At 42.8% G+C, this 22,915-nt stretch overlaps 1 protein-coding gene across 6 annotated transcripts in view; it reads right to left on the reverse strand.

Annotated features, from left to right (window-relative positions):
- Window positions 1-2,364: 2,364 nt before the first annotated feature.
- KANSL1 (KAT8 regulatory NSL complex subunit 1) overlaps window positions 2,365-22,915 on the reverse strand; it is a 151,883-nt gene continuing 131,332 nt past the window's right edge. For 4 of the 6 annotated variants that reach the window (XM_054689139.1, XM_054689140.1, XM_054689141.1 and 1 more), the window contains 9 exons: window positions 20,544-20,715; window positions 12,260-12,445; window positions 11,592-11,780; window positions 11,111-11,259; window positions 6,435-6,556; window positions 5,709-5,766; window positions 5,397-5,509; window positions 4,421-4,673; window positions 2,365-4,109 (listed from right to left, as the gene is read on the reverse strand). In XM_054689139.1, the coding sequence (XP_054545114.1) occupies window positions 3,882-4,109; window positions 4,421-4,673; window positions 5,397-5,509; window positions 5,709-5,766; window positions 6,435-6,556; window positions 11,111-11,259; window positions 11,592-11,780; window positions 12,260-12,445; window positions 20,544-20,715 (1,470 nt within the window). In that variant the 3' untranslated portion in view covers window positions 2,365-3,881. The remainder of the gene's footprint in view (window positions 4,110-4,420; window positions 4,674-5,396; window positions 5,510-5,708; window positions 5,767-6,434; window positions 6,557-11,110; window positions 11,260-11,591; window positions 11,781-12,259; window positions 12,446-20,543; window positions 20,716-22,915) is intronic. The other 2 variants (XM_054689142.1, XM_037492303.2) reach the window with 1 other exon arrangement.

A 22,915-nucleotide genomic window follows, 5' to 3' on the forward strand; every position in this document is an offset into this window, starting at 1 on the left:
ACCTGTAAGATAGTACCATGGGCAAAAAAGGGAAGTCTTGGGGTGCAGCAGATAAACCGCTTTGTAACCCTTTTCTTCACAATTTCAACCACATTTGCTAGAGGCAGCGAGGCGGGTGGAGTTATCTGGAGATCGGTTGCTCTGGCCCGCTGCAGTTTGCGAGGCCCCAAGCCCATCGTGCTGTCCCGACATGCTGGCCTCTCCTCAGCTGTTTGCACCTGTGGCTCCAGACGCGCAGCCCAGACTTGTAACACTCGCCAAGATCGCTCCCTGGACTCCCCTTTATCTTTGTCCCCCATGTAAAGCCAAGAGAAGGGGATGAAGGTGGAAGTGGAGAATCATGAGTTCACCCACCTGCAGATCTATGGCTTTAGAGGCCAGATTTCTTTTCAGCTTGGAGAAGGGTTGCCCCGGGCACCGCCTCAGTCTTAAGTCTCACCTACTGGACTTCGCCCTGTGAACCTGCAATGTTGGGCAGGACAGTGTCTGGCACTTGCAAGTCCCATTATTTCTTAGGTAAATTTGAGGGTGGGGGGAGGGACACAAAACCATCTTAGCTTAGCTTCCTGTCTGTGACTGTCCATAATGGTGTATTGTGTTTTAACAAATGATTTACACTGACTGTTGCTGTAAAAGTGAATTTGGAAATAAAGTTATTACTGATTCAAGAAGGTCTCTGTGCATGGATTCAAATGACAAGAAAACAGTATCAAGATGTACGATTTCCAAGTCCTTTCCCAGCCTTCGAGAGCCCAGCCCAGCACCTGGATGTTCAGGACTTACCAGCTCTCTCTGGGGCCCTGAAGATGAAAGCCATTTTGAGACCAGTCCATTTCTGGTTGATTCATTCTGGTCCTGGCAAACCATCCTGCTTCAACTCAAAGGGAATACCCTTGTGGCTGAGCTCACCAGGCTGCACTCAGGGGATGGGAGCCTGACATCTTTTTGTCCCAGGAAACCAAGCCAGAGGCCTGGGGCTGAAGCAGAATAGTAGGCCAATATGCTGAATGAATGGCTCAGATTCTTCCAGGCCTGCCTTCCTCTCTCCTTTGGTGCCTCAATTCAGACTGGTGAATGTCTACTATACTTTTTTCTTTTTTTTTTTAAAAGATTGATTTATTTATGCACGCAAGAGCTGGGGTACAGGCCAGAGGTGTGGGGGGTGAGAGGATTCACCAGAGAGAGTGGGGAACAGAACAGGCAGATTGACCAAAGCACACTGCTGAGGGGAACAGCGGAGACAGGAGAGGTCTGCTGCACCATGTGGGTAGCTCCCCAGCTGGCCAGGAATCGAACTCGTGCTGCAGTGGCTGCAGTTAGCTTCATAGGTTGCGTCTTAACCCCTGCGCCACCAGGGGGGCCCTATTATGCTTTTTTTTTTTAATTAAAGATTTATTTATGCATACAAGAACTGGGGCACAGGCCAGAGGTGCAGGGGGGGTAAGAGGATTCACCAGAGACAGAATGGGAACAGATGGATCGACAGAAATACACTGCTGAGGAGAGCAGCGGGTGAGACAGAAAAGGTCTACTGCGCCGTGTGGATCAGCTCCTTGGCCCGCCAGGGATTGAACGCATGCCAATGCTGTCGTGGCTGCAGATAGCTTCATACTGCTGCAACTTAACCCCTTGCGTCACCAGGGAGGACCCCGAGAATGTCTATTAAATCAAGGTGTAGGGATACCAGAAAGCAAAACAAAAACCAGTAACCCTTCATATTGTTCCTTAGTAATTAAGTGCAGGTGATAACACTGAACTCTTTAGATTTTCAACACTGTTTCAAAATAATAGTTTTTTCTCATCTGAGTTAGCCACTGTAGACAAGAGCTTAAGCACAGCAGGTCTCAAATGCAACTGTAGAGGCAGCAACAGGGCATCCAAAAACAAATGCTAGCTCAGAACCATGCAAGAGAGAGACAGGCAGCCCCACTGGTTGTTTCAACCTAACATCACGAATGGAAGAGTGCGGAGACCAGGGCTGCCCACTAACTTATTCATCTCGTACTAAGAATATCAAGCACTCAGCCTCCTCAGAAGAAAGATGCTCGGATCAAGTAGCAAGCCAGAATCAGCTCAGGCGCCATGCAGACTACACTCTCATTGACCCCAAGCCCAGAAACAGATGGTGAAATGTGCGATTTCTTCTGAAAAGCAGTTCAGGGTCAGAATTGATCTACGCAGACTTCCCCCTGCTGCGAGAACCGCCTCATCCTCTCCCTGGCGACCAGCAGATGACTCTGCCAGGTCTTCAGAAGACTGACTGGAGATATCTCAAGGTCCAGAGCCAGTCAGAAGATACCAGCAAGCTGCTCCAGCAGGGCATGTCCCGCAGCTACTGCCACGGCCACATCCAAGGTCAAGAAAGGCCCAGCACACAACATTCTGTAACTTTTTTTTTTATTATTTTTTTAAATTTTTCTTTGCTCATTTTTTTGTAAGCACTAGTCTGTGCTTTGCAAACAGAATCAAGACATTAACAAAGATCAGCTTCTCTGAAGAAAAGCATTTCTATAGAACAAAGACAGCTACATGTTTCGCTGCCAATACACAGCTCAAAGCAGGAAAGAAAATATTTACAAAATACAAGTTTTTTTTTCTTTTTGTTTTTTTTTTTTTTTTTTTACAATGCTAAAAGGGTTATTCAGAATTTTCAACCTTATAAATAGAAGAAGCACTTTATGCATAGGGATATGGTGCATTATTGTTTTTTGAAGAAACAATGGCAACCCCTTTAGCTTGCAAACAATCAAAAATAATCACTAATGTTGAAAATTGTGAAAAAACCCAACCATTTAAGCAGTTTGTCTACTATTTTTTATATGATTACAAAATGACCACCAGAAAAAAAACACAAAAACATCCCTCATTGTGCCCCTTTTTGGTGATGAGATCATAGATCAGACAGGCACACGGTTAACCAAAGGGGGTGCAGGGTAGTGATGGGAACCACAGCTAGGATCAGACAATGTTCCACAGGCAAGGGGGAGCTTGATAAAGGGCGGGCCTAACTGACACTGGCAGGGAGCAGGATGTGGAGGATACCCAACTAAATCAGTCAGTCAGTGAAACAGAATTATACAGGGGAGATGCTGCTCATTTCCCAGAACCCCTAGTTTGCAGGGGAATGGCAACAGAGCTTAAGTAGTCCTATCCTACTTTCCTAAATAGGAAAGGTGCTAAAAAAGTTCGGGGGTGAGAGGGGACTAGCATGGGGGACAGACGAGGAGGCACAAGAGGGCAGGATGGGGACCTGAGCAGCCGCAGCCAGGTCACTGCAGTTAAGGAGTAACACAGATGACCAAATTAGAGGACATCCAAAATGGGTCTCCACATTCCGCGTGAGAAGGGAGAGCCATTCTGTTGGCTGAGAGCTCAATGGGAACAGCTGGCATTTATGACCAAGAGGCTCTGGTGGGGTGCTAAGTGGGACCCAGCTAGGGGGCCGGGCTAAGTCAAGCCACAGATGGGAGGGCCTCCAGTCCAGAGCCGTTCTTTCCCACCCTGATGAGGTCACGCTGAGCTGGAACTTTCCACTCTCTCTGCCCACTTGGTGTTTCCACCTGCCCACAGGTGCGAGGGGGAGGGGCGATCATCTAACATGGCTAAGTCCAGTGATTCAACAGTGCAGAGGAGGTGCCAGGACCAGGTCAGCGGGTTTGAGCCCAAACTTTGTTTGCCAACAAGAGGAAGTGCTCAGGTGTGTGACGACAAAACATGGAAACAAACAAAACAAAAAAAATTACCAAAGTAGAATCTAAATTTCTTAAATTCACTAAAAACTGTGAAAATTTCTAGCATATGATGTTTGAATATCAAACGCAGAGATTTCTGAAGCTTTAATGCCAATAGTTAGTGAGTCTGTTTAGATTCTTGTATCCCGCTCATCTGTGAGCTGGGCGCTGAGCTGTGACTGCTGCCGCCAGATGCCGACTCTTGAGGGGGACAACAGGAGGCGAGGTGGGTGCCACCTCTGTTTCCCGGCCAGTCTTGCTGCCTGAGGTGCGCCGAGTGCAGCGGGCTGCCCGTTCCTGCGCATCCAGCTGGTCCTCACACTCTGCCTGAGGACTGTATGCCAGAGGGAAGGTTCGCCGCTCCCACGGCTGCACAGACTGTGGGCAGACAAGATGCCTTGGTGAGGACCTAGCACCCACCTGCCTTGACCCCAAGGCCCAACCCAAAATGTGTGGACTGAGTTGGTGAACAACCCCTCTAGGGCCCCTGGGACACTCGGGGAAGCCTCCTCACGGAGTGGGCTGCCTTTTAATAATGGCCAGTTCCAGGGTACTTTCAGAAGGTGAATTTCAAGTGCAGACCCCCTTCAAAATGAGGAGGGGGCGTCAGAAGATGAAGATTCCCCTTCAGCAGATAGTTCCTCCCACCCCCACCTGTTACCCCGGCCACACAAAGGCAGCGTGCTCACCTGTTCATCCAGCCCCAGCTCCGGCGTGGAACAACGGGTGTCTTCACTGGCTAGGTGTCGCAGAGTGTCCCGAGCCACAGGAGTGAGGGGGGCCGAGTGCAGTTCTGGGCTTATGGGGCTCCTTGGGGACTGACTGTGGGAGAACTCTGACAAAGAGTGGCTACTACTGACATCGGGGGAGGCGGGCTGGGGGGTGGAGGGGTTGGCACTACCCAGCTGGGGGGTTGTCCGGCCGTCCGATGATCTGTAAGACCTGTACACCAAGAAGTGCAAATCTGAGTGTCTGGACAGAGGCTGGACTGCATGCTTAATGTGGGGGGTTGAGGAAGAAGCATGAAAAATCATCCCAATGGGAGGAGCTGAGGTAGACTAACATCAATGCTTCTTTCCCTGCTTCCTCCCACCCCTGCAGGGGGTAGGTCCACAATGTGACATCTAAGAACTGTGCACACCTATCACCCCGAGCAAGCAGTGGCCAAACAATGTCAGGGGTTAGATAATCTCTGGCACAGTGCCTGGAATTTTACAGGGGGAGAGAAATTAGCGTAGATTCTGAAAAGTGTAGTTGGGAAAGTAAAAATAAGAACCCCAAAGCTTCTACTTGAGGATCCTGTGGGCACTGCCACTGTTAACGACAAGCAGAGACAGGGCGGTGATGTCTAAGTGGACATCCTTTTAAGCAGGACCACAAAACCACACTCTACTGTCCAAAGGAAGGTTAGCTTGTAGGGAGGCCACCAAATGCCTCACTAGACAGCCTGTTTCTGGAGTCCAGGAGATTATGAGTTTGTCAGAATTGGAAAGTGGCCACTCAGCAAGGAGCTGGTATTTGACTGCTTATAGCCTTTGTTTCCAAACACCCAGAAGCCTCTGCATTCTCAGCCACTGCCACTGGATGAATATAAAATCTGAGATGAGTGGCAATTCATGGACACACAGTTGGGGCCCCAACTCCCTCCCCACCCGCCCTCATCACCTGCTGCCGCGCCGCTGGGGTGGCACACTTGTGGTCCACAGCCACCGAGCCCGCTCCATCTCCTCACATTTGGCATGCAGGGCGGCGAAGGCTGCATCAGATAGGTCTTCGATCTGCAACAGAGGGGCTTCACTGATCCTTTTTTCCTCCAGGAAGCAAGTTTAAGTATGGGTAGGTCACTTGAGACCCTCGCACTCCCTCCCTGGGCTCTTTCCCTGTCAGCACAGGAATACACTTGTGCTTGACACCTACGAAAGCGCATGGAATGCATGCATAACGTGTGTCCTTCTGAGAGCAGGCCTATGACATTACCTCTTCGTTCTCCTCATCAGGACTCCCTTTCAGAGACTGAAGGTCGACCTCCCGCCAGCTGTAAACCAAGAAAGGTAACGGTGAGATGGCAGCAGGCCAGCAGTCTGGGGCAGGACCGACCTGTCCAAGCAAGACCAAGGGTCCTCCACCAGTGACACTCTGCTGGGCAGGCTCTGTCATAGCAGGCTTAGCCCCGAGGGCCTTTAAAAAGACACCCCACACTCACACACCCACAAGGGCAGAAAGAGGAAGCATGCTGGCAGTCTGTGGCAGACTCAAGCAAAAGGAGACCTTAAAGGAGACCTTCACCACTCAGCATTACCCAATGGCCACACATGGAAATGCACGTGCAGAGGTGCCTGACCTTCAGATTTGTCAACAAAAGCTGAACACAGATTCACATGAAATCCTGCTTTGATGTTGACAACAAATTCAATTATTTTAAAACACACTGTACGTGTCAAAAAAAAAAAAAAAAAAAAAAAGGTCTACAGATTAGAGATGGCCAGTGGGCTTGCCAGTTTGTAGCCTTTGGGCAGGCTGGTGAGTTCATAGAATGAGAGAGAACTATATAAATGATACACAGAACGAATTCTACAGGTAAAGATTTTATCTTAAAGAGAAGACAAAATTCAAGCCCAGGGGCCAAACCTCAGTGAGAAGAGGGAGAAAGGGTAATAGCTGAAATATAAAGGGGGAAAGAGCCAAGTGTCTAAGAGCCTCTACCTGGGAGTAAGGATTTCCTTGTATTGTAGTTTTTCTACACGGGTTGTTGCAGCAACAGACATCGGGATGACAATGTTGTTAATATCGAATGAGCTCTCTCCCCTCCTCCTCCTTACGGGTTGCTGTAAGATAAGAGTATGCTTAAATGGGAGGCACAAGTCTACAAACATCAATTACAATATCGGAGACTTCAAATAGGATCTCCAATAAGCAGGCATCTGGGTCCTTGGCTTGCATCTAGGCTGTACCTTAGAGATGGTCTCCCACAACAAAGTCCCCAAGAGAAACACTAGGTAGCCCTGAGAAGTCTCCCCACTTCAGAAGTCCCACTGGCTACCCTCTTCCTTCATAGGCTCACATGAAAAGACATCTGTTGAATTTCACAGGGGTGGGGATGCTGGGGCCGTGAGTCAATTGTTGTGGTTCCTACTCCTCTATACAGACCTTTATTACCCCTAGCCCCCTTATGAATTTTTTTTAAAGATTTATTTATTTATGCATACAAGAACTGGGATAGAGGCCAGAAGTGTGTGTGTGTCAGAGGATTCACCAGAGACAGAGTGGGGTGTAGAACAGGGAGACTAACCAAAATACACTGCTGAGGGGAGCAGCGGGCAAGACAGGAGAGGTCTGCTGTGCCATGTGGGTCAGCTCCCTGGCTGGGGATCGAACTTGTGCTGCAGTAGCTGTGGATTGCTTCATAGTGCAGTGCTTAACCCCTTGTGCCACCAGGGAGGGCCCCCCCCTTGAGTTCTGTTTCCCCTCTTAATCTTTATCTATGACTTAGACCCATAGTAGCTCCTAAAAGCAATGCTTAACGCTAGTAGTGACTCTTTGGGTTAAAAAAAATGAATTCCCTCATCCTGAAAGATGCCCAAAGGATAGACACATATCAACAGATCATCTAACCTTAGTTGACATGAAAGCACCTCCTTCTTGTAGATCTGCACTCTTCAGCTAAATCTACACCCACCACCTGCTCAGGCCTTATGTGATTTCCCCTTTCTGGTTATTATTCTTGAGGAAAGAGCTCAGAGTTTTCCAGCTCTACTGACAAAGATGAATGAAGGGAAACTAAAGAAGAAGACCTGGCTATTATATAGCTCACAATACTGGAGATATGCTCCCACAGGAAGCTGAGATTAAACTTTTAGGAAATAAGACTAAGACCCAGTATCAGAGGAGGGGTGGGCATCTACAGCATTTAGGAGACCAAAGGAGCTTGGTTTCTTAGATGGATGAAAAAAGTCCACTAGCTGCTGGTGCCCAGTTAGCAGGTGCCCTACCCTGAAACAGACTGACAACTGAGCTGTGAGGGGGTGAGGGAAACAGTGATATGACAAACATGTTGCCATGGTGACAACACAGCTGGACACACCTAAGAGGATGTGCTCAAACCCACACTACCAAGTGTGGCTGACACAGAGGGACCAAGTTGGTAAAGGAAGAACAGCTGCCTACAGCTAAACATTCTACTCCGTTCTTGCAGGGTGATAGACAATGGAGTCACCTCCTCATTTCAGGATAATCTCTCAGATGAGAATGCTGAAAGGCAGTGCCCCTCTGGGCCAGGATTTTAGTTGCTGTCACCCATGATGTTAGGTCATCCAGGTGTCTTTTTCACCTCAACTTCCTTCTCCATCAAATGAGCACAGACAACAACTGACCTCATAGATTTGGGGTAGCTGGTTAACCAAAACGGTTGAAGAGACTTTTGCTAATCTTGCTTGGATGAGCACACAGCTGAGGATTAGTGATTTCACACCCAAAGGCCCCTGCTTTTGTCACATCTGAGGAAATTATACACCCCACTACAAAAAATGAAGCTCTCTCAAAGAGCTAGCTTGGTCAAGAATGGATGTGAAACTTAGTGCCTGGCTCATGATGGGCACTTAAATTCACTTTTCATTTTCATTATAAATGAAAATTTTCATATGCAATATTTACATTTCATTTTACTTGTTCTCATTTATTGAGTAGCTACTAGGCGTAAGGTACTAGCTAAATGCAAGAGTTACAAACACATCACAGTATCTAGAGAGACACATGTATTCCACACTGAAATTTCATCTTTCATTCTTCAGGTCTACTTATTAAATTCCACTTCATAAGGGAACCTGTCCTCACTTCCAGACACTACCTGGGCAGTGGGTGAAATCGTGGGTTTTCCTGGCCATTACATATATTCTAGATGTTAGATGCCTCTACTAAATATTTTCTACATATTCTATGCTTTTCTTCAGTGGTTCTCATAGTAGTGATAACTAAATAATTCAGCCTATAATTATAAAAATATACAAAATAATCATCATGTAATTTAATATCTTTCCCCCACCAAGTTGTAAGGTTTGTTCACTGCTGAAAGATCCACAAGGTCAGAAGGTTTGTGTGCTGCTGAATGATGGGCACCAATAAACTGTTCTTTATTTAAAAAAAACACAAAAAACAAAACAAACAAACAAAAAAAAAAAAAAAAACCCAAAAAAACAAAAAAAAAGAATGGATGTGAAACTGCCAGCAGAAACAGGTACTTATTTCCCCTGAATTTTCTTCTGCCTGCTGTTAGTATACCTTCAAGAGAAAGATAGTGGAGTGGGCTGTAGGTTTGTTGCTGGAACCCCACCCTCTACCTAGATCCCCCCACACTACCAGGTACTCTCTCGGTCTAACTTAACTACACTCTCCTGTTTAGAGTTAGAGAGGGAGAGCAGGTAGTGAAGAATACAAAGTGGTTCTCACACTTTGGTTGCACATTAGATGATAAGGAGTGCTAAAAAAAAATTTAAAAAATCAAATTTGCACAGCCCTCCCCTGTCTTCTATCAGATCAGACAAGAGAATCTTCAAGTTTCTTTTCTTTTTTTAAAAAAGATTTATTTATTTATGCATATAATAGGGTACGCCAGAGGTGCGGGGGGTGGTGGTGGTGGTGGTGTGTGTGTGTGTTGGTGGGGGTGTATGTGAAAGGATTCACCAGAGAGAGAGGGGAACAGAACAGGCAGATCCACTGAAATACACTGCTGAAGGGAGTAGAGGGTGAGACAGGAGAGGTCAGCTATGCCATGTGGGTTAGCGCCCTAGCTGGCCGGGGACTGAAAGCATGCAGCAGTGGCTGGTGACAGCTTGACAGCGCTGTCTTCAACCCTTGAGCCACCAGGGAGGCCCTCAAGTTTGTTTTTCTTTAAATGACTGAGGTGATTCTGATACACTTAAGCTGCTTCTGTGAAGCACTACCATAAATGTCCTAAGTCTCCCAAGCTCCCACCATTCCTATTAAATAAACTGATTCTTGAGAAAAATGGCAGTGAGAACCTTAAGAGTTAGCATAAATCTATACACAAAATTTATACTCAATAAATAACAAAAATTTAAAACAACTAAGTCTGTTTTAACATTAGAATGGGGGGGGGGGAGAGGGGGCGCGGGCTGGCAAGCGAGAAAACACTGGGCTCATCATGCCCTGGATCTCAGCCTCCATTTTTTATACCAGAATCAGACTCTCTCTGAAATCCACTGGTTATCTAAGATCCTTTGCTGTTGGATAACTGATTTTGTGATAGATACTATATACCAATTTAGACAAAACTGGTGGGTGTGGGAGGTGAAGAAGGGGGAGGAACAAGGAAGTAATTTGGAAAAGACTGATTTTTATTAACAGAGAGCAATGTGAATTCCTCTCTGATTACAGATGCCAAGTGAGCACATTTTGTGGGTTTAGAGTTTTCTTGCGGAAGTTGTGAAGGGGCTTCCAAGCATTTGCACAAATCTCCTCTGCAATGCCCCACCAAAGGCTCACCGGGCAGTGTAATGGCTAGGAGAGCAGGCTCTGCAGCCATACTCCCGAGGTTTGAATCATAATCACAGCGCTCACAAGTTTACTTGCCTGATACAAAAATCTTGAAAACTCAGTTTCCCTGCTTACAAAATGGGAATCCTAAATACTGCCTCTACCTCAAAAGGCACTATGGTGATGAATGAGAAAATACTGACAATAAACTTAACAGTTGCAGTATTTTATTATTACTATTATAACTAATACACAAAGGACCTTCTGGTGGGCATACAGCAGCTAAAGGTATATGGTCAAGAAAGTTTGTTTCATTGAGGAGTTAAAATATTAGAATGAAATTAACGGGGGTGTCTGAAATGGCCGTGCACACAGTTTTCTGCAGGCAGTGTGGTACTGTAAAAGCTGATAGGGGTCAGAGAGCCCGCCACTATGAGTGCACGCATATGTAAGTAATGGCGGGGTGGACTGCTGCATCTGTAATTCTGCTCTGCATACCTAAAAGCTTGTGCTCTAGCCTTCTTCCTTCCCTTCCAGGCTCCTTAACACCCAGTGTTTAATTTCAGTATTCCAGCACCACTCACCACAAGAAATCAAGTCTCTCTTTTGCGCACAATTCTCTGTCCTCTATCCCTCCTCTCATGTTAGAGCAACAGGATTAAGTGTTTGCCTCTGCAAACTTTCTATGGATAGTTCAGTACAGATCCATGTCTACTGTGAAAAACAACTCAAGAAAAACTTGGACTTAAAAATGACACATATGACATGGTGAACTGAGTCCCTATTGACTGTCCTGGGCCTTACCGTCCATTCTACACTGCCCTCCAGAGCTACCTGAGAAAGCCTTAACTGCAGAGGGGTTATCTGGCCAACTCCATGCAGGTACTTACAGACGTGCTGGCGGTAACCTGTGAGCTAGAGCTGGTGGGTGCCGAGGTGTCTGATGAGGTGGAGAGCTGTCGCACCAAGGGACTGTGTGGTGGATGGTGGGCAGCTGCCAAGTAGCTCGAACTGCTCATATCTGTATGATGCTTCAACACTGCAGAAATCAACAGAAAAGAATATGTGGCTACATCAACTAGCTCTACTTCTAGCACGAGCGAGGAACGCCAACAATTCACAGTAAAGGCAAAAATGCTTTTTAAGCCTAGAGGATAAAAAGGTAAAGCAAACTGGTTGACGGCAGGTAGGGGGCTGGGCAGAGGTTGCTGCAGCAGTAAGAAGTGGCCTGCATTTAGAAGCCATAGGTCCCTCTACTCGGCCTCCCTAGAAAGTGAAGGATAAAGCTGGGGCAATTAAGAAAAGCCTAGGCTGCCCCAGAGAGCTCTGAGCAGTTGCAAATGCAGGTAGAGGTGCCGGGCCTGGCCCTACCTTCACTTCTCTCAGATGAATGGTCTCGCAATCTCATTTTGCTGTGGTTTGGGTCATGCACAGGTGGCGGTGGGTTGAGCAAGCGCTCTGCTTTTGGCGCTGTCACTCGCTCCACCATAGGCACGGCCCCCACATCGTCTAAGTGCTGCCTGTGGGTCCTGTCAGGCCGCGTTTGGTGATGGGACAGCTCTGAAGAGGGGAACAGAAAAAGAGCTGTGAAATACCTTTTCTCAATCTTTCCTTATGTATGAGTTCCAAGATCTTGAGTGATCTCTAGGCCAATGATAGACACCCATGGCAGCAAGACAGTCCTCTGGGACTAAACCTTCTAGCAAATAGCACAATGGCCACGATAGGCATAGGGAGCCCACAGAGCCCTCAACAGAGAAATGTGACACTGGCCTACACAGTTTGCCCCAGAGATGGACCATGCCATGCCACAGTCAGCTGTTAACCATTCACTGAGTCGTGCCCCAAGACCATGCTGTCTGTGATGGTTTTCAGAGTGCATCTGAGAGCACCCAAGACAAGCAGAAGACGTGGACTGCAAGTTGAATTTACTTCATTTTTTTCTCCCAACCCTGATGTAATGCCACAGTAAAATCTTAACAGGAACACAAAAGGAATAGAAAAATAACTGCTGAATTCTCTAGTCCCTTGGAACTTACTGGCTGTTGTGAGGAAGGAGCTGACCAGCTTGTGCCTGTCTTTACTACGAGTTGGATCTGGCAGACTGCCTGGCATGGGTGCTCTGTGCTTAAGTGAAAACTTTTTGGGAGGTTTGATTTTGTCAAAAGGCTTGTTCTGCCACTGAGATTTCAGCATGCTCTGGAAGTGCAGGCTTGTGGGAACATCTGTGAAAAAACACAAAAAACTGCAGGTTAGTCCAGACACCTGGCCTCTGGGCTCCGCTCTCACAAAGCGAGGTGGGCTCACCAGTATCTCTAACTCTCCAGTGGGTAAGTACTGCATGACACGCTTCTTTGCTTTGCATAGTGGCATGATAATCCAGAAGGGCAAGTACTGTCACATGGAAGATCAGCTTGTCTAAAACTTATTGAAGGCTATTCACAAGTCATTTTTCCTTTTTATTTCAGACGTTAAATAAAAAGTACATCCAACACACTTTTTTGCTAGATCAAGTATTCTTTGCATGTTCCAGTAAGTTTGTTAACTTTATTGAATTGGATGATTGAGAAACATCTTGTTTCTCAAATAAGTGTCTAAGAGAATGCAGAGAGAAGGGAACTCCTGTACACTGTTGGTGGGAATGTAAATATTGAAAGCAGTGTGGAGATGCCTTATAATCCAGTTGTCCCACATGTGGGCATATACCAAAAAAATACGTAAGCACCAATTTGAAGAGATACATGCAACCTCATGTTTATTGTAGCACAATTCTCAATAGCCAGGAATGGAAAACAACCTATGACAGATGACTAGATAAAGATGATACAGTACATATAAACAATGGAGTACTCTTCAGCTACAAAAAGACTGAAATCCTGCCATTTGCAGTAACATGGATGGATCAAGAGGGAATTATGTTTGGTAAAGTAAGACAAAGACAGATGCTACATGATTTCACTCAAATGTGACATATAAAGAAAGCCAATAGAGGAACTAAATAAACCAAAAACAAAACTTTTGGATGGTAGACCAACTGGTAGTTATCAGAAGGGGCAAAGGGGATGAATAAATAGGTTCAAAGGTCATAACAGTACGGGTAAGGATAGAAATGATCTTTTAGCTTTAAGCTTAATGATCTTTCAGCTTTAAGCTGTACATAATGTACATCTGCAACTTAAAAAAAAAAAAAAAGGCTTAAAAATACTAAGAACAAAAACTTTGTCTCCATTTTTCTACAGACTTTAAAATAGTTAGACCTACAATTCTATCAATAGTTAACAGGACATCTTCATTCAGCAAATATTTACATGTATCTGATTGTATCTATGTACCCGCATTGTAGTGAGTACACCACCATCTTCCCCCAAATAAAAATGATTTCATATGCCCTCATTTCACAATAGCTCCATCACCGCCCATCTTGACATTATCTAGATTTTCTTTGCTGGTAAGTAAATGTTGAATAGCACAAATTAATCTTTTAGGCTTACTTAAAATTTTTACTTCTGGTTCCCTCCTATTATTCCTTGTCTATTTTCTTAGATTCATTTTTTATTTTCCGAAGACTATGATTTTGAGTACTTCTTTAGAAAAAAGTATAAAACCATTTTTATAGTGTAAAACCATTTTTCTCAGACCCTTGAGGCCATTATTCCATTGTATTTTAACATCCAGTGTTGCAGATAAGAAAGAATCTGGTTCTTACTCACTTGTAGGTAGATAATATGTTTCCTTTTTTTAAGCTTTGCCCCTGCCCCCCCATGCTTCTTGTGTTAAAAAAAAGATGACTATTAGTCAATTTGGGGAGAAGTATAATCAAGACACAGTATTTCAATTTGTGTGTGTGTTCTATTTATTCAGGTTTTAATTTTCTCTCAGCAGTATCTGGCAGTTTCATTGCACAGTTATACATACTTCAGGGTTATTCTTAGGTATTACATGGTTTCTGATGCTATTATGCTATTATAAATGACAGAACTTAAAAAATTCAACTTTTAATTATTCAGTGCTAGTATATATAAATACAACTAATTTTTAATATACTGACCTTGTATTCCTATGATCTTGCTAAAACTCATTACTAATAAGCTTTCTATTTCTGGTTGCTATAAACTCTTTACAATCTTCTACACACACAACTATGTCATCTGAAAATAGATCACTGTGTGTTTCCTCTCACTCCAGCTAAAAGTTCTAGAGGCGGTCTTTTGCAGGGTATAAAAAGTTTTCCAGGGTCCTTTTAATCTTAAGACCAGCACATCATCAGCCATTCTGGGACACACTCAAAAGTTCTAGCCCCAGAATCCATATATCCATCCTCGATAAAAAACACTACTTGATAGAAGCAGGTACCGGTGGGATAGGCATGAGGGGAAAAAAACCCAACCTAGCTATTCCAAAAGAGCCCAAATTTATCACCCAAATAAATGCCCAGGTCACATCCTTACTTCTTTGTGTCCGTTCTAATCGTAGGTGAAGAACCTCCCAATATAGCTTCTGCCCCAGTTTACTCCTATCCTGTTTTCCATCTTTTAAAAATCACTCCAAATTGTTGTCAATGACAGCATGCCTTCTTTTATTAGAACTTTGAGATTTATTCTAATTAATATATTTTTTAAACATTTATGGGACTTGGTGTCCCAGGAAAGTAGAGAAGCACCACCCGTTAGAAATAGGCAGGCGGAGGGCAGAGAAGACAGGACTACTGAACATTTACTGACCCCTTCAATACGTGGCAGACATTGTGTGTATTCATAACCATGTGCGTATCACTTAATTATTTTAATAATCCCATGCTGTAAGTAAGCATCAGTATGCTTTTAAAGATAGAAAACAGGTTCAGAGAGAGGAATTAACTGTCCGAGGTTAACTGAGTTAACAACCAACATTCACACACACAGATTTCTATAACCCTGAGGTCCAACAGTCCTTACTCCTAGCCATGAAATTATTCTTTGGCTCAGAGAATGGAGAAGTTTAACTCTGAGGTGGACTCTGACTAATATTCTCAAGTTACTTCCTGGAACTGGAAATTCAAGGATATATTTCAAGTGAATTCTGTAATGTGAAACAATTTACTCTTTTCTTTAAAAAAAAAAAAAAAAAACCTTACCACGATCTACCTTTATTTTTCCCCCATTTTTTTTTTAAAGATTTATTTATTTATACAAGAACTGGGGTACAGGCCAGATGTGTGGGAGGGTGAGAGGATTCACCAGAGACAGAACGGGGAACAGAACAGGCAGACTGGCAAAAAAACACATTGCTGAGGGGAGCAGTGGGCAAGACAAGAGAGGTCTGCCGCGCCATTTAGGATTATCGCCGGCTGGCCGGGATAGAACCCACGCTGCAGAGGCTGCAACTGCCTGTGCCACCAGGGAGGTCCAAATAACTTACACTTTTCTATAAAGGAAAACTTCTCAATATTTTAAAGATCAAGTTTGTTGCCTTTAGGGCAGCAAAACAAATTTGAAAAAACAGTAATAAAATTCTATACTTATTTTCTGATTAATCAATAATAAAGAACTGCATTTAATGTACTGATAAAAATTCTTAGCTCCAATTCAGAGTGATAGGAGAAAATGGTGTATAGGAAATAAAGTGCTGTCTAGGGGCATTCTGAAACCCAGCCTGAGCTGTGTAAAAGGTTGAAGGAAAGTGAGAACACTGCACTACAGCAAGGCCACCCTTTTCTCAGCAGAAGAGTTACTCCTACTTGGCAAAGGCTGAATATATATGTAATGAGACTACAAAAGCAAGTGACTTAATTTTGCCAGTCACTCCTCTCCCAAACCTGAAAATTAAGCCAAGGAGAACGGAGATAGGGACATCAGAAGACCTGGTTATAGTGAAAACAGCAACAAACTAGAAATAAATAGGTTTGCATTTGGGCCCTGGCTCCCTCACTGAATTGGAGGAAAAACCCAGAACAAATCACTCTGCCTGGTTTTATTTTCTTCATGTGTAAAAAGAGGCAGCAGAACTAGGTCATGGCTGGTAGCAGCCTGGCACACAGGCTTTAGCGCGGCACTCCTCTGCCTGTGGAAGACATAGGCCAAGCGAACACAATACTCTTTCCTATTGTACACCAGACCTCTGGTTCTTCTCAAAATTTAATTGAAATCAATCAACGACTATTAATTCGAGTAAGCCCAAGAAAGGATATCTATTTGTTTTTTGCTAGACTAGATGACTGGTGAGTTCCTCAACTATAAAATGTGAATCAATGACTCTTCAACTAGAATCCCACTTCCAATCCCCCTTCCTCTCATTTAAATGCTCTGAAATGGAAACTGGAACAACTGTAAAACACCACCTTATATCCTGGAGGTAAGGCAGGATCAAGAGCAATTTCCCCTATAAACTCGCTGAATACAAATCATTCCAGGGATAGAGGGTACTAGAATTTGCACTAAGCTTACAGACACCTATTTGGCCAGAAGACTTCACACACTGTCTATGTGGCCCAAGCAATGAAGTTCAAATGTTATTATCAGAAAAGGATGCAAAATCTTGATCAAGTAAATAAGAGGAAAATGGAAGTGATCACTACTTCCTCAAGTTACTATTTCTTCAAACAAAAAGAAGAGACCTGGACTTCAGGCCCATGACATTTCATGATTCACTCAACTGTTCTGCCCATTACTTTCCACCATTTTCTCCTCAAGCACACTTCTTGGGTGTTTTGTAATGCTCAATTCTTCCTCCTGCTGGTAAGCTGTGATAGTTTCATATACACAGACAATTGTCTTAACATGTTCTCTCAAAACAGCATAGATCTTCATGGCCAGTAGGTGGTGCTCTTATGCAGGTGAAACCTGAATTCACAGTTCTTCCCCTAAGGTTTATATCCTCTACATTTCCAGCTAAGAATTAACTGGCTTGATTAAGTGAAGTTATAAGTAAACAAGTCCCTCCTTCTAGAGCACTAAATGGTTATCACATCCTAATGCCTAAACATTCCAGTCAGGCATACAGTCCCTCAAATTCTACCATCACTAGCCACTCTTAATTGGAGCAGCTAAAGTGTGTTCAAAATAGAAGAAAGAATTCTAGGACTAAGAGTTACAGCTGGTTTCCATCCTAACAATCTACATAAAATGGTGAAAAAACATTAAACTACTTAAAAACTGTGTCATGACACCAGACAACAACTATCACATTTAAACAATTCTAAATGTGGACGGAACCTGATACTGAATAGAGATTAGTAATTCAAAGGAATCATTTTTATATCGGGGATTGTTATAAATGCAACCACCCCAAAAAATTAAAGAATGAGTCATATACATATAGACTGGAAAGATGGAAATTCTGCATCTTTCTCCTCTAGAGAAGAGGTTACAAAAGGGTAACTCCATAGGTCAGGTCCAGTGCATGAATGTCTGGTCCATATGTTGTTTTTTATGCTGGCTGCTAGACTTCACTGTTGATTACTACCCTACACAACAACATACAGGAGAATCTCAATACTTTAGGAGACAGGCACTATTCACAGAGAGTGGTGCCCTTTGGAGTTGAGTATGTGTGACCCTGGCATTCTTTCAGTTTACAAACAGACTGCAGAGTGAATGTGGCAGTTAGGTGAATCAAAGCAATATTACCCCAGGAACAGTGATTAGATTTCCAGGTTAACCCACAGAATTATAATTTATCCATGAGCAAGTTAAGTTCAGAGACCCTACTTGGTAGAGTGAAATATAGACAGGTTCCCCTCACAGCCTCACAAGGAAAATTTAACAACCAAATCTTTCATCCAAACTCCACTGTCATGATTAGAAGGTATGAGGAGGGGCAGAGGAGGAGGAAGGACAGGGAAGTGGAAGAGAAGAACAATATTTAGAGCAAGACACAAAAATTAAGATAGATCAGAGAAAGGGATTCTTCTTTCCCCATCACTGTTACCTATAGTTACTTGGAATGGGATGGAGTGGGGAAATGCAAGGACAGTGTCACATCGGCAGATATGATGCAGTCAAAAGAACAGGAAGTGTTACTATGGAATGGTACTGCCTAGCAAAGACGTCAGACAGAGAGGTTGGGCACATATGGCTGGAAATTACAAATGTGCATGGTAATACTTTTGACAAAGGAATGATCACGATATTTACTAGATGATAGTGAGTATGGGAGAGGCCTAATCAGAATACAACTATAGGCTTCAGGTTTCTATTTTGGTCCTTCTTCAAATAAGACCATATAATGCAAAACTGTAATCATAAGAGTAAACTAAGAAATATTTCCAAGACTTCCGAATGGCTCCACATGTAGGTTGGGTCTGGAGATGGGTAGAAACCGGACTTCTTGTAATAATTTGGTTAAAAGGAAAATGGTAAACATAGTGAAACAAAAGGCAACAAATGACCTGGATTTGAATTCTAGAGCCATCCAAACTCATTAGCCTGAGATAAACCACAATTTATCTAGGCCTATTTCTTGATCTGTAAAATGGAAGTAACAATTTACAAGATTACTAAGCAAATGAGACAAGTAGGAGAAAATGTAATCATATGTAATCATAAAATTATGGTTATATAAGTATCTTCAGTGATAGGAGTTAGAATCCAAATGGCAAGAGAAGGTACAAAGAAAGGACTGTTTTCCACTTATATCCTAAAGCTTATATACTGTTCCACCACTCCTGATCTAACCCTTGCTCCTTACCAGCTTGCTACCCATATACTCCAAATTTTCTCAGTTTTTCTACTTTTACTAGAAGTAATGTGGCCAGATTATAAAATAATGTCTTTTCTTGCAGTGAAGGAAGTTCTGGTAATAAGGCATGAATAGGGTTTAGGTGACTAAGAAAGAATTCAGTGATGTGAAGAACAGATGAAGAGGGGATTACTGCCATCCAGCATTTGATCAACTGACAATTACAAGAGAAGATTCTCTAGGATAGATATCAGCAATAAAATTTTACTGGACATATCATTTGTGGCTGCTTATGTACTATAATAGAGTTGAGCAGTTGCAAAATAGACTAAACATAGTTTGGTCAGCAGACTCTAAATTACTTAGGCTAGGCCCTTTAAAGTTTATACACCTACCAGGCTAAAAAACTTTTTTTCCCCCCATACCACCAAGTAAATCTTGTATCCCACACATAATTCTCATTCCTCATACTTCTATTTCAGTAATCCCTTCAAAAACTTGGAAAAGACTATCAAAGTGTTAGGAAGGACAGAGCAGAAAGAAAAACACAGTCCCTTCTCAGGAAGCATAAAATTTAAGTAATGGAAAGAAAATACATCCATCAATAGCCATAACGTGCAGATAAAATGCCACAGTGATTTGAGAGGAAATGCTCAGTTTGCAAGTTGGGGCCAGATTATGAAAGCACTGGCTTCCTTTTAGTGTATATCCAGAGCAGTGGTTTCAACATTTTTTGCACCCCACATTTGAAATTGAATTGTGTAAAAAAAAATTACAAACTCCTATAGTTGTGGATGTTGCATTTTCTAGAATAGTAAATATACTTTTAAAAATATTTGACATGCCAATATCCTGCATGTAAGGATGTTTAGCTTAAGTGAAGTATTTTAATCAATCAAACTTTACAGTAAAATTTAACTTGTTTTTAATTATCTTAAATACATATTTTAAAATGACAAAACTCAGAATCTTGCTATAAAGTTATATTCGAAACAAAATAAGATATCTCCATGTTTGTTTGTTTTTTTTCCTTCCAAAAATCTTTCTTACTGAGCTTTCACAGGACTCACCTTTAGGAGTCATAAACTGTTGGAAATGGGTCCCTTTGTTTAGCCTCCCACTGCCTAAATTAATCTGTAGTGTGTTTAGGAGGATCCACAGTAGTATTCAATGTGGGAAAAAATGACTTCATATTGTGAATGGAAGAGTAATTATCAAAAGGAAGGTGAAACAGAAAAACTGGCAGGCACAGAGACTTACCAGGTAGATGAACTTTAGAAATAAGTAAATGCTATTTTGCTTAGCTATAGCTCTCTACCATGGAAAGCAGTCACCAAACCACAGTAATATGTTCCCCCTAATAAGAAGACATTTTCCCAGAGCAGTAATGCCCACCCTTACCACATTTTAAAAGACATACCGAGAATGTAATGGCCCAGGTTGTTTATGGCTGGAGGTAACTATCCCTGGGCTTTACCTAGCCACCTGGTGAGGGGGAAATCTGGTCTGGTGGATCTATGTACTGTAGGCAAATTTCAAAGGTTAGACTTTGCTGTGGCAAAGTGATACCTTCATAGTACCTAGGTTGTAATAGGATCTCGACTATCTTTCCCTTTGAACTCTTAATTCTCAGTTTATTAAAACCTCATATTCTGTGGCCTTTCTTACCATCTGGAAATGCTAGAACCGGGTGAACACAAGAATCCAGCTGAGAGAGACGTTCCAATAGAGGGGCTTCATAGTGGATTTCTGGAGGCATGGTGTTGGTGCTACCTGAGCCACACAGTGCACAGGAGGGATTCACATCACAGCCAGAGCGCATGTTGTTGTTTCGGTGAACCTATGAAAAGTCAGGAAAAACCGACACTTCATTATCTGATAAAAACCTAGACTTTTACTAGTTAATTTTCTAGTAAACATTGCACTGGGTTGCGAAGCTGCCCGTAGCCTCTGCAGCGCCAGTTCGATCCCTGGCCGCTGGGTGAGGGTCCCACATGGCGCGCAGACCTCTCCTGCCGCCTGCTGCTCCCCTCAGCAGTGTACTTTGTCAGTCTGCCTGCTCTGCTCTTCGCTCTGACTCTGGTGAATTCTCTCACCCCCCCCCCCAGTGCTTGTACAAATAAATAAATAAATAAATCTTAAAAAAATTAAATAAAACCCTAAAAAAAAAAAAAAAAAAGAAAAAAGACTATATTTGAAAATCGAATGGAATAGAAAATTATGTTGCAAATAGTCTCCATAGTTCATATTTACTTTAGGACACTTGAAAACATCTACCACATCTATTCATAATTTCAGAATGAGATTTTAATTGGAAAATGTTGGTGGGTAAAGATTCATTTCTCTTGACAGATTCTGCTTCACATTTATTTGTACAAATAGCAAGGAAGATAAAGCATAAGAGGACAAAGAGGTGGAATTGGAAAGTATAAAAATAAGAGGCGAGAAGAGAATGAGAAGGTCCACAATAGCGGACATTTCATATAAAAGAGGAGAAACTTTAAACAAATTCACTTATCTAAATACTTGATATTGCAAAACATTAAAACAAAACCAAAAATAGGGATGGGGGACTTAAATTACCAAAGACAAGATTCAGATAACCTGTAAGAGAATGACAACTTGACATCAGAATTTTCACTAACAATGTAAGACAGCAATATTTTCAAAGCGCTAAATATAAAGCTTTACAATACTCAAAAATAAAGTCAATATATATGTATTTTAAAATGCACATATGTATATACACATACAATATTAACTCTGTATGTTTTTCATATATATAAAAGATTGACTTTATAACTCATAGATCTGTTGGAAGGTTCTAAAATATGTGATAAGCGGGGCTTCCCTGGTGGCACAAGGGGTTAGGACGCATCACTATGAAGCTGTCCACAGCCACTGCAGCACAAGTTTGATCCCCAGCCAGGGAACTACTCACATGGTGCAGCAGACCTCTCCTATCTCACCTGCTGCTCCCCTCAGCAGTGTATTTCAGTAGATCTGCCTGTTCTGTTCCCCACTCTGTCTCAGGTGAATGCTCCTCTCACCCCCCATACCACTGATCCCAGTTCTTGTATGCATAAATAAATCTTTATAAAAAATGTGATAAGCAAGAAGGATAACGTGGAATGTGAAGCAATTGTGAGCAAGAATGGCAAAGGCTTGGTAAATGCCAATATGTAAGAACTTAAAATAGGGCTTCCCCGGTGGCACAGCGGTTGAGCGCTGGGTTGTGAAGCTGTCTGCAGCCTCTGCAGCACCGGTTCGATCCCCGGCCGGCGGCGAGGGTCCCACATGGCGTGCAGACTTCTCCTGCTGCCCGCTGCTCCCCTCAGCAGTGTACTTCATCTGTCTGCCTGTTCTGCTCTCTCCTCTGGCTCTGGTGAATTCTCTCACCCTCCCGCACTTCTGTACCCAGTGCTTGTATAAATAAATAAAAAAAATCTTTGGGGGAAAAAAAAAAATAAAGAACTTAAAATAATGGCTAATTTGGGAAGGATTTAGAAGAAAGTAAAGACCAGAGTTTTAAAAGAGGTATTCTGAAGTCTTATTGTTCCCAAGGCAGTAAGAAATATAAAGAATATTCAACTAATCCAAAAGAGGCAGAAAAGGCTAGGCTTGAGAAAATGTTACAGGAGAAATAATTCCAAACAGAGTAAATGTAAATGGGAATTTAATCTCTTACAAACTGATAGGAAATAAGAGATGGAAAAAGATCTCTAGCGAGTACTCACTGAGGGTATTGAAAGCAAAAGATTACTAGAGATCAAGAGGGAAACATGATGAAAGGAATGATGATGACAAAGAATAATCATGAACTTCAATTTATCTAACCAGTCATCCTGTAATATATGAATAAAAAACCAAATAGAAATGAGGGTATGGGGAAATGAGAGATACTGTTTAAGGGAACAAAACTTCTAGTAGGTACCTAAGTCCTGGAGATCTAGTGCACAGTATAGTGATTGCAGACAATACTACCTTATTAAAAATAACATCAAAGATACAAGAGCCTAGATCTTAATCATTCTCACCAC

Source organism: Talpa occidentalis, unplaced genomic scaffold (genome assembly GCF_014898055.3).
Source record: "Talpa occidentalis isolate TD23 unplaced genomic scaffold, MPIMG_talOcc4v2.1 talOcc4.7, whole genome shotgun sequence".
Lineage (NCBI taxonomy): Eukaryota > Metazoa > Chordata > Mammalia > Eulipotyphla > Talpidae > Talpa > Talpa occidentalis.